Here is a 12301-nt window from a genome sequence, read left to right as displayed (position 1 = left end):
AATAATGGAAATATATCATTTGCGCAGTATCAGTGTAAAATTCATATTTATCTATATATATTGTATTAACAAATAAAATATAAATATTACATTCATTCTGTGATTTCTTGTAGGTTTCATTTGTACAGTTCAGTGATGAAGCCCAAACTGAATTTAAGCTGAATACTTATTCCGACAAATCACAAGCTTTGGGTGCACTAGCTAATGTCCGATACAAGGGAGGAAACACAAAAACAGGTATGTTATAAATGTGCATACATAAAGACAGGCATGGCTCAGGGCTTTCATCATATAAGTTAGCATTATTCATCAAAATGCACAACAAAGTGGCTTAACAAGGAGAATGTTAAGTACTGAAAATTATTCCTTACAGGAAAAGCCTTGAAGTTTGTACGTGATAAGGTTTTGACTGTTGAAAATGGAATGAGAAGATCTGTTCCCAAGGTACTGGTAGTAGTGACTGATGGACGATCCCAGGATGACGTGAAGAAGTCTGCCATGGATATTCAGCACTCCGGTATGATTATCTTAGAAATATACTGAATAAGACATTTACAATCGTGAAGCCCAATATAATGAGTATAATATCTAATTTGTAATTCCAAGATAAAAGTTATCAACATATTTCCCCTGACCATATAAATATACAAGATCAAAAAGTTGTAGAAATGAGACAAATGGAACATTCTTTAGGTTTTTCTAGCTTAAAATATATATATTTTCTCCTATCCTCTAACATTTATGTCTCAATAAATGAGAAGTTTGATAGTCTCTAAATAACTAATTTAAGTATTACATTTAGTCTAGTAATAACTCTGCATTATATATATAACACGAAAAACTGCACAAGCATGTGGCTATCGCAAGCCCTCTATAAAAGGAGAAGGGCCTCCACAAACCTTCCCCAACTCTCTGAGCCAGAAAACCCTACAAGAGTCAGGGATCAATGGCCTCCCTTCGCCGAGGCTTAGGGAGAACCCACACCAGTGTCCACTAGGAGCCAAAGTCTAGGTTCGGCTGCCCCCTGATTGGGGAGCCAGGGTTGCAGGGGGTGAGGAACCTGATGGCCAAACATGCCCCCCTTAGAACACACAAGGGATATCCCATAAGGCCACCGCATCCTGAAAAGGCCCTTGTGACGAACAAACGTGCACTATATTGAGACATATTGAGTAGTGATGTCCTCCCTTGACTTCAGATATACAGTGTACACATGCACTTTCCATCTATAATTTGGGGAGATGGCATTTCACAATAGGCCTCAGGCAGCAAAAGTGCTAGAAGCACTCCTGGCCATATTGCTTTAATAAACTAATGGTTCTTAACTCTATTCTCAGTTTGATGATTAACACCTTAACGACCACCCACTGTCTCTTGGCGGTAGGTGGTGCATGCCCTTAGTCTACAGCGACGACTTTTGGTGTTGCTGTAGAAGAGGGTGATGAGCGCTCATCCTCTAAGCAGGAGCTGTAACTAACAGCTCCTGATCTTAGGGTAGCCTACTAACTACAGCTGGCGTCGGAAAACATTCAGACCCCAGCTGTTTAACCCTTTGATCGCATGCTTTGACCTCGTCATCGGAAACCCGGTGATGTGATCAAAGAGCAGGGAATCCCTCTGGGCTGTCTGTTCAGCCTGCTGTTCGGGCACACTATGTGCTGCCCTAACAGCAGCCTGTGTCATAGTGACACAGTATGATGTATTAGCATACAGGAGTATGCTAATACATTACAAGTAAAAAATAAAGTTATAAATAAAGTTATCTCTTAATGGGATTAAAAAAAAGTAACAATAAATAAATAAAAAAAAGTAAAAAAAAGTAATTATTTTGCATAAAATATATTTTATTGTCCCTACACTAAATAAGAGCAAAAAAATCTACACATATTAGGAATCTAAACGACCGTAATAACCTGAAGAATTAATCTAATTGGTTATTTAGCGTGAAACGTGAACGGGATAAAAAATAAACAAGAAAAACGATGCAGAGAATCGCTTTTTCTTATATTCACGCCATAAAAATTTTTTTTTTCTACCTCCAAACTATGAAAAAAGAATAATACAGTCTCTCCCGCATCAAACAAGGCCTCATACGGCCACGTCAATGAAAAAATAAAAAAGTTATGGCTGCTGAAATGCAGAGAGGTAACAACTGAAATATGTAGCTGGTCATTAAGACCTTTTCAGGCCATTCAGGTCATTAAGGGGTTAAAGTTATAACTAGTTTTTTTTTATTGCATACTTCTTTAGAGAATAATGTGTGTAACACAGACTGTAAAACTACAAAGTGTTCCCTCTAGTAAGTCAAGATGTTCCAATAAAATAAATCACAGCTTGATCATGTTAAGCAAATTGAAATGTGAACAAGCAGTTTAAAGACCCACATTTTACCCATAATGGGCAACCTTTGCTTATATATTAGAGAATTGATTTATTTGCAGATTTCTTAATATTACTTGAATTGCTCCCTTTGCAAGTAACAGCGACTCAGGCATTAGGGGATAGAAACAGCTTTGAAATTCAATTCCCCTTTCTTGTTCTCCTCGGCATTTTCATCAAAACTTTTTACCTGTATACGATGTATACGCTGTAAATGACCATGAGATTAAAAACCCTGCAAATGATGAATGTATTCAGTGTTCTAGATACAGATGTAATGATAACCATTGTGAGAGCAATGTCTTATGTCATTTTCAGGCTTTAGCGTATTTGTGATTGGAGTGGCTGATGTGGATTATACCGAACTTACAAATATTGGTAGTAAACCAAGTGAACGCCATGTCTTCATTGTTGATGACTTTGATGCTTTTGAGAAGATTGAAGATAATCTGATCACCTTTGTTTGTGAGACTGCAACTTCAAGTAAGTTTAATTCTGATGAAATTGTTCCACGCAGTTATTCATCACATGATACTTTATTACAAGTTCAAAGAACGAGAAGGTGCTATACTCTGAACAGAACATGCGCTATCCCCATCCACCTATTTTTCATTGTACTTTATAGCAATTTAATATTTTGAAAAGCACCTGGATCGTTTCTGGGAAAGGCAATAATGCAATACTAAACATACCATAGTAGACATATATGTTCCATCAAGGGGTTTATAATAGATTTACAGTAGAACATATATTGATTTATCTTAGTGTGAATAACTTACATTGTTTGCTAAGTACTGACTGTTTCCAAGAATTATTTTCATGTTGCCAGTTTTTAATGTTTATTTGCATAAGATTGCAAATGATATTAGAATTACTTTGAATTTGGCTGGAGATTAGTAGATCAGAGAGAAACCATCAACAAGTATTGACTCAATAATTCAATTACAAATGAATAGGGTCATGCCGACCTTTCCTCTAAGTACATGCCAAAGAAATTCAAGGAAACAGGTGCCCAATAGAAAGTTGAGCTTTTCTTATTTCTAGGAATGTCAAACATGCCAGAAAAAGTTTTATCAGACCACACTCCAAGATTCTAATAAATGACACATCAGGAAATTAATGTCAATAACAAGAACATATTGTGTTCTTTGGTGATCTTTGCTTCCATTTACAATGATGTGAACCTTCTTTACACTTTCTAGAGTGTGGCCAATAAATATGGTGCCAAGAAATACATCATGTAATGCATACCAAGTGCAGAGTAGAAGCAAGACTAGAGTTATATATTAAATGATGTAGTTTTGCAATAGCCATGGTAACATTACTCATGTATGAGGTACTGAAGTTATAAATGTAGATGAAGTCATCTTGTTATTGCTTATTCTTTCAGCTTGCCCACTTATTTACCTTGATGGCTACACATCCCCTGGTAAGAGATCCTTCTTACATTCTGGCTCTTGAATGGTTGGATATTTCGGACTCATATTTTGTGCATTATTTTCACATTTCTGTTTCTCTCTAAGGCTTTAGGATGCTAGAGGCCTATAACCTTACAGAAAAGACGTATGGGTCTGTCCATGGTGTCTCCATGCAACCTGGTTCTTTGAACAGTTTCCCTGCATACAATCTTCAGAAAGATGCCTTCCTCTCTATACCTACCACGTAAGTAAACCACAGTGTTAAGATGTTCTGCTCAAACTACTATAAAGTAGGCTTTTTTAGAAAGTAATACTAAAGAGAGGTGGATCACGTTAACACAATAAATCAAGACACACAACGTTCTCCTTTGTAGAAAAACAGTATTTACCACCAAAACTGATGACAGTAACCAACTAGTATCTAGATCACTTCTTGGGTAGCCACTTACATACCTGTCAAATAACGGTTTGATGCTTCCATATTAAATATAGCACAGAGGATATTTGAAAAGATTGTTTCTAGTGCTTTGTCCTTCTGGGTCCCATACAACAAAACCTCATTTATCATCCATTTTGCAGTTGTAAGTTCATGAATATTATTGCTGACTACCCGTAACTTTCAGTGGTTGCCTAAAAGTGGCTTTACATGCATTGCATACTCAATTCAATGACTTTTGATTCTCTCTTACAAGCCACGTAGCATCTAAACATTCATAAGCGACATATGAAGATAAACAAAGTTTCTATTTTAAATATTCTGCCAAGTTAAATGGAGACAAGTTGGATTTTAAATTTGGAAAATTGTTACATACTATCAATTTTGTACATACTATTAATGAATAGTCTTAAGACGAAACCTAGGAGTTGATTTTTTAAAATATGAAATCGACTTTAGAGCATAAACTCGAATTATCTCTGAAACATGTTTTGTGTAAATACAAGTGTTTTGGCTCGTAAGACTTTTTGCAGTAACATACTAGAAATATTAAAACGTATCAAAGTGTTACTATTTGTACATTAATTTGATAACTGTAAAGTATCTGAATTAGAATTATTGCATATTTGAAATAGAGCTCACTACTACATATTACACTGGCATACATGAATATAAGAACTAAACTCATTGAGAACTATTTTCAGTAACAAAAAAATTGACATCAGGTTTCATTACTTAATGCATTCAATCTTGTATATAGGGAGCTACATCCTGAAGGATTACCATCATCCTACACTATCATCCTATTGTTCCGTGTGCTCCCTGAAACCCCCAATGAGCCATTTTCAATATGGCAGGTTACAGACAAGGGTTATAAACCAATGACAGGAGTGACTCTGGATGGTGAGTACTTTTCTTTTTTTTGTGTTTTTAATGTTTTTTCTTTGCATTATTACAATGTGGAGATGTTGATAAGAGAATGACATTAATGGCTTCACTTATTTTAACACCCAAAATATGCGTACATGTACTGTAAAAGAGAATATCCTGACTTGTCCTGACCTGTCAAATGTTTGGATTTTTCCACTTTCCTTTTGAAGCCGAAAGATAAATTGGTCAAAACTGTATCTTCTATGACATCACAAATTTCCTTGAAAGTTACATGTGGGATTAAGTGCGCCCGTCACTCAGCTCTAATTTTTCTTTCCGGCTTAAAATTCTGGAATCTTTTTGTTTAGTGGCAGCAGAGTCTCAAAAAGGATCAACCAGACAATGGTCTTTAAATGACCATATAATACATGACACATTAAATGTGATATAAAAATGGAATTCCCATTCAATGCATGATAAATCACATACGACGCTCAGATTTGTTTTTTTCGCACACCTCCGACACTTGCATGCATAATGTCTTGTGTAGAAATTGCTTTCAGGAATCTATATTAATTAAATATTTAGTTACTCTTTGGTATAAAATAACAATATTTTACATCAATGTTTCTCTAGGATCCAAAAAAACACTTTCATTCTTTAACAAGGGAGCTACAGGAGAGACTCAGACAGTGACATTTGATGGCGATGAAATAAAGAAGCTCTTTTATGGAAGCTTTCACAAGGTAATTCATTTCCTCTTTATTACAAATTGAAAACCTTTATCGGCACTAAAAATGTATTAGTATGGAATACGTTAATAAGGAATACGTGCTGGACTATCTCAGTTTTTTTCAAGGGGATCTATCAAAAGGTCACCTACCCTATTATATATACCCTGTATAATTAGTATGCAACTAATGAGTGCTTATTAGCCACATAGGATCCTTGGAAGCCACTTCCATGTATTCTCATAAGGTTGCATTCAGACAGCCGTAATAAGTCCATATTACGGACGCAAGATCTAGACCGCATGTGGTTCTACTGAAGCAAACTTAGATCCTCATTGAGGCCAACAGTGAGAGAGACACTAAGATGCAGACACATTACGGCTGCCTGATGTCCACTAAAGAGACCTATAGGCTTGAGAAATATTAATCTGCTAGTGTGTATAATACCTGCATAAAAAGTAAAAAAATTGGGTACAGGACATTCTGTTTAATAGGGTGTAACTATAATAGGTACAGAGGTTGCAGTGGTACTCAAGGCCTCATACCTGTTTAGGCCCAACGGCCCCATTACCACATAAGAGGGCATCAGTATTATAATTAGCACCTGCTAGTGGGTTGTTGGGCTCTAATACATAAACAGGGATGTAACTATAAGAGGTACAGCGGTTGTAGTCAAACTCAAGTCCTCATACTTGTTTAGGCCCAACATCCCCACTACCACCAAGGCGGCTCTAATACATAACTGCATTAGGGCCCTGGAGTTTCTAGTTACGTCTATGCTTATAAATTAGAGTCATGTAGATATTTCCAGCTTGATGTGCATATTCATAAGAATGTTAATCAAATTTGTGTTTTAAAAAATTTTTTAAAGATTGATTTTCCACTTTCAGATGACATTAGTTTATTAGGCCTCATGCACACGACCGTGTTTTTGCGGCCGCAATTCCCCCGAAAATCCACGGGAGAATTGCGGCCCCATTCTTTTCTATGGGGCCGTGCACACGACCGTAGTTTTTGCGGTCCGTGCACGGCCCGGGAGCCCGGACCGCAGAAAGCACGGGCATGTCTTATTACGGCCCGGTTCTGCGGTCCGGGCTCATTGAAAACAATGGCCGCGGCCATGTGCATGTGCGGGCGGCCTGCGGCTGACAGTCCGCTGACAGTCCGCAGCCGGCCGACCCGAAAATCACGGCCGTGCACACGGCTACGGTCGTGTGCATGAGGCCTAAGTTTGTATGTGGACTGAAGGACTGTCTTAAGCAACATAGGTGCTCGTGCTTATTCTCTGTGCGTCAACAACTACGACAACAAAGCTGTACTAGACAGATAACAGATTTATTATGACTGTCCTAATGGTTAGATAACAAGGTTGGGGAGTACATTGGTCTTTCTGGGTTTTAGGCATTAATGTATTTTATTGCATTGATGTATTTTTATTATTTTACTATTTGGGACTTTTTAAAATTCCAAATATTTTCTTGCTGCAGCTTGTAGCGAAACCAAGTTTTAATTATTTAGGATAAGCTATAAATATTTAATCAGTGGCGGGACCCCACGAAGGTTTGCACTACAAAGGGACCACATAGGCTTTTCAATACTGGTAACTATGCCTGGTACTGCTGTTTGTCCCATTCACCCTCTTTCAAGTGCTGTCCCTGAGTAAACAATGAAGGGAACATATCGCTTGAAGGAGTGTCGTTGCCCCTTCATTGTGCTGATTGGACCCCCCACCGATCAAACACTGATGGCCTATCCAAAGGATAGGCCATTAATGTTAGGGTTCCAGAGAACCCCGTTAAGCTGATAATTAGTGAGCCAAACATAAGGAACAGTAGGAAGTCTAAGTATTTTAATGAGCAATATTTAATTCCCAGTCCCTGTCTTAGGCTTCGTTCACATATCAGTTAGGGTTCTATTCTGACGTTCCATCAGAGGTTTCCATCAGAATAGAGCCCTGACACACACAAACGGAAACCATAGTTTTCCGATTTCATCACCATTGATTTTAATTGTGACGGATCCGGTCCCAAAGGTTTGCGTTTGTCTCCGTTGTGCAAGGGTTCCGTCGTTTTGACGGAATCAATAGCGTAGTCGACTACGCTATAGATTCCTTCAAACTGACGGAACCCTTGCACAACGGAGACAAACGGAAATGATTGGCACCGGATCCGTCTCCATTGAAATCAATGGTGATGGAAACGGAATCCTAAGGTTTCCGTTTGTGTCAGCCAGGGCTCTATTCTGATGGAAACCTCTGATGGAACGTCAGAATAGAACCCTAACAGATATGTGAACGAATCCTAACATTCTAGGCTTTCATGAAAGGATTAACACTTGAATCCATGCTTAACACATAGGGCAGAAACATAATCTAACTACTGGTATTTATTTAACTCTGCCAAGTATAGTGTGTTCATGAACTGTGGGAATTCCACATAAGAACAATCGGGAGGGGGCTACATAAAGCTTTGTGTAGCTACTAAAACTCAATGTGATCATCCCTGGGGATGATTGTTATTACCGGAGCATTATAAATCTAATAATCCCAGTAGTGGATAGGGTGGTTTATAGCAGACTTTGCACAGTAATCAATCCAATATGTTCTGAACTAAATCTTATGAAATAGCAATTATCATCAGTCCAATATATGAAACGTTAGAAGAAAAAAAAAGTCCATGGCAAAGATTACTGGAACATAAAAGAAGTCTTATTCCAAATGTAAAAGCTTAATACTTGAGTCAAATTAGATGCTGTCTAGTACATTCAAGCAACAGCGTGCTCACACATGGTGTTCACACTGTCTAAATAAATAATGGATCACATTACTCATATAATTTCTGGACATATTTAACCTTTTATAGAATTCAACACGGAACATTGTTCTAATTGTTACAACATAACATATTAATTGTAGAATTACGCATTTGCCCTACAAGCAATAGTGGATCAAGTTTATGCAACAACTTTTCATGAAACTTCCTGAACTTTCATAGAGAGTCTTCAAAGCTCAAAGTAGGAATCCATGAAAAGATGAACATTGAGTCTTTTGGGATTTTCAGTAGAAAAAAAGGTGTTGCATTATGACCTCACAGGGTCTTTGTCAAGGCGTGAAGAAACAAAAAAAACTACTTTTTGTAAAAAAAAATATTGGGTTACGCTATTTGTTGTTAATTTTTATGACCTAGTGGTCTGTGAGGTCAAACTCTGGTAAAGAAACATAGGCCTCATGCACACTTCCATCACCGTTTTCACAGCCGTTTTTCACGGATCCGTGTGTCCCTGATTGGATCAGTGTGGTTTCCGTGTGTACTCCGTGTACACTTCCGTGTTTCTGTTTCCGAGCACCACGTATGGTACTCACTGTCCAGCGGTAGTCACTGTCCAGGGTGCTTAAAGAGTTACGATCAGTGCTGGATAGAGAGAAGAGGCTGCACTGATCGGCAGTAACTCTTTCAGCACCCTGGACAGTGACTACCGCTGGACAGCTTGAATGCTTGAAAAAGGCTCCATACGCTGAGCCGAAACGTTTCACAAGGGCTAAATAAAAGCCATTTTTTCACTAAAACTTGGAGTGCTGCCTGTCTTTGGACGACTAATGTTTTCTTTAAAAATCCCTATCTCTGAAAAAAATAAGTTTATACTTACCCAGAACTCCCTGCTTCGTTCTCCAGTCCGGCTTCCTGGGATGACGTTTCATCCCATGTGACCGCTGCAGCCAATAACAGGCTGCAGCGGTCACATCGACTTCCGCGTCATCAAGGGTGGTCGGACTGGAGGTCAAAAGAGGGACGCGTCACCAAGACAACGGCCGGGGTACGTAGGAATTTATTTTTCTTTCTATCGCTATCTATCCAGCACTGATCAGCAGCCTCTTCTCCCTATCAGTGCTAGATAGAGAGAAGGGGCTGCCGAGTAGTGCAGTGCAATATCTCTCTCTATGTGTACTTCTGCCCGCCCGGCCGTTGCTAGGCAATGGCTCCATCGCACACGGACGGCACACGGATGCCTTCCGTGTGCCTTCAGTATTTTTGATGGACCCATTGACTTGTAGGGGCCCCACGGTCACGGAATCTCGGACCAAAGTAGGACATGCTCTACTTTTGTCGGAACGGAACAACGGGACCGTCAAAAAAACTGAAGTGTGCATGGCCCCATCTAAATGAATGGGTCAGGGTGCTAGCCGTCAAAAAAACGGCTAGCACCCTGAAGGAAAAAACGAAAGTGGGCATGGGGCCTTGATATTGCCTAATGGGTCATTTTAGTAAGCAAGTGACTATGCTGGTTCTTTTCAATCCCGTGGAGATGAGTATGCAGAAGTGGCTCTGGCGCATGTTCATAAAGTGCCACCAGTGCATCTTCCCCAGGATTTGTTGTGGCAAAATAGGTACGGTCTCAATGGATAAGAGAATATTATATTGTATTGGATATCATTTAGTACAGATTTATGTATTGACCTTAAAGGCTATATACACCTTTGAAATTGTTGTTTTTGTTTTTTTTAAATAAAAATGTCTATCAGTGTGGTGCAACTTTCAAAATACTTTTTATTAAAAATTATTTTCACTTTTTGAGATACAACTGCTTTATATCCTGTATTCAGAGCAGCTGTATCTTGTGCTGAGACCTGAATCCGACAGCGTCTAGCTGGTAACCGATCACGTCTAAGTTCATAACTTAGACGTGATCGATTACAGGTGGATCCTGCTTGTCAGAGACACACAGGCCCCGCTGTCACTGATTTCACTGATTCAGGTCTTAGCGCACGATACAGCTGCTCTGTATACAAAATACAAAGCAGCTGTATCTCAAAAGGTAAAAATTATTTTTAATAAAAAGTGTTTTGAAAGTTGAACCGAACACACTGATAGACGTTTTTATTAAAAAAACAAACAAAATAAATGATTTCAAAGGTGTACATAGCCTTTAAAGAATAAGATGATTTTTAGCTCATTCATCATTCAACAGCTCAGACCTTGAATGGTGTTTGACAAAGTACTGTGGACATTTTGCTTTCAAGACCCAAGTGATAGTGTTAAATATTTAAATGTTTTCTTTCTTATTCATATTTTTAATGAGTCTGTAGGGGCTCAATGAAAATAGTAGAATAAGAGCTGTATGAGTGATACGTCTGTGGTGGTCTGTGCTTTATCTTTGACTTGTGGTAGCTTGGCTGTAAATTTGATAAATTTAACAAAATGTGAAAATTGTTTGGGATGTTTTATTTTTCTGTATATACAGTATATTGAGTTAAAGCAGCTCAATAACTATGCTGTCAAAAGTTGCAAAATTCTCTTTTACGGTATTATAAGTACAATGGATTTGTGTGCAAAAGGTGCTAGACGCAGTTTACTTACATACCTTGATCCCGAGAGTATTAAGGAAGCAGTTGCAATGTAGCCTTACATTGCCTGTTTTTTGTAGTTTTGGAATAAGAATGGCAAAAAAATTGCACAACTTAGAGTGCATAGTGTTTGTCATATATGAGACAGACAAAGTGGCAAGATCAACATCTACGCAGATAGATTTGGAATGAAGTGATTTGTATTTTATGCCAGTACAGAATGTGCGCTCGGTGAAATATGCAGGACACCTTACAGTTTTAAAGTGTGTCTTTCCTACAGACGATAAATCACAGTGGCCTAAAGACGTCTTAAAAGTCAGGAAAAATAATTACGGAATAAAATATATGCTCCGCACTTTTAACAACTATTTTTTTTTAGATGTCAGTCATTGTAAAGTCGGAATAGTTTATGTCAGGGCCCAGCAGGATCCTCCGGTGAAAATGATGTCTCAAGATATTTTTGATCAGGGTAAAACAAAATTGGGTTTTCTAAACTACACATCCCTTTTACGAATCCCAGTCATTGTTCATGGCCCAGTCTAGTTTAATCTAAGGCCTATTTCATTTTCTAGACAGGAGAGTTCTACATATCCTAATGTAGATACCCGCTTGTCGTTGGTCACTTACCCTGACGATGCGCTGATCATGGGGGTCCTGTTGTTCAAATACCTAGAAATTAGTATTTCTATGCATGCCTCTTGTAGTACACAAATGCGTCGGGTCCTCTTTGTAGTGGATTTCTGCTCTGCACCCCTTTTAATAATTCCTTTCGAAATAAGGAAAACAGTACAACCCCTTTCAATTATTTAAATTTGCTACTTAGTGAATACAGTATTATCCGAATAGTCAAATTGACATTTTAGATAGAAAAAGGTTGTTCAGATGAAAGCATGCTAAATTTAATTTCTCTCATATTTTGATGAGAGTTTTCTTCCTTCGAGGAGGTATCTTACATCACTATGAGTTTAGCTTTCTCTACCACCAATGAAGAAAAAGTTTATTAAAACCTCCTTTAACAATTGCAGTTGAATGACGACATGGGCTTCTGTTTGACTTTTCTCTACTTTTGTACTATACAGCTCCCTTTGTTGCTTTTGTAAATTAAGAATGATGACATTATGATATA

At 38.2% G+C, this 12301-nt stretch overlaps 1 protein-coding gene across 1 annotated transcript in view; it reads left to right on the top strand.

The window, feature by feature from the left end:
* COL12A1 (collagen type XII alpha 1 chain) overlaps positions 1-12301 on the top strand; it is a 150054-nt gene that overhangs the window by 107849 nt on the left and 29904 nt on the right. Inside the window, exons 45-51 of the mRNA XM_075862036.1 lie at positions 114-237; positions 374-517; positions 2698-2862; positions 3770-3808; positions 3903-4041; positions 4994-5136; positions 5740-5849. Of these exons, the coding sequence (XP_075718151.1) occupies positions 114-237; positions 374-517; positions 2698-2862; positions 3770-3808; positions 3903-4041; positions 4994-5136; positions 5740-5849 (864 nt within the window). The remainder of the gene's footprint in view (positions 1-113; positions 238-373; positions 518-2697; positions 2863-3769; positions 3809-3902; positions 4042-4993; positions 5137-5739; positions 5850-12301) is intronic.

Source organism: Rhinoderma darwinii, chromosome 4 (genome assembly GCF_050947455.1).
Source record: "Rhinoderma darwinii isolate aRhiDar2 chromosome 4, aRhiDar2.hap1, whole genome shotgun sequence".
NCBI classification, from domain to species: Eukaryota; Metazoa; Chordata; class Amphibia; order Anura; family Rhinodermatidae; genus Rhinoderma; species Rhinoderma darwinii.
This window is presented reverse-complemented; position numbering and strand designations above follow the sequence as displayed.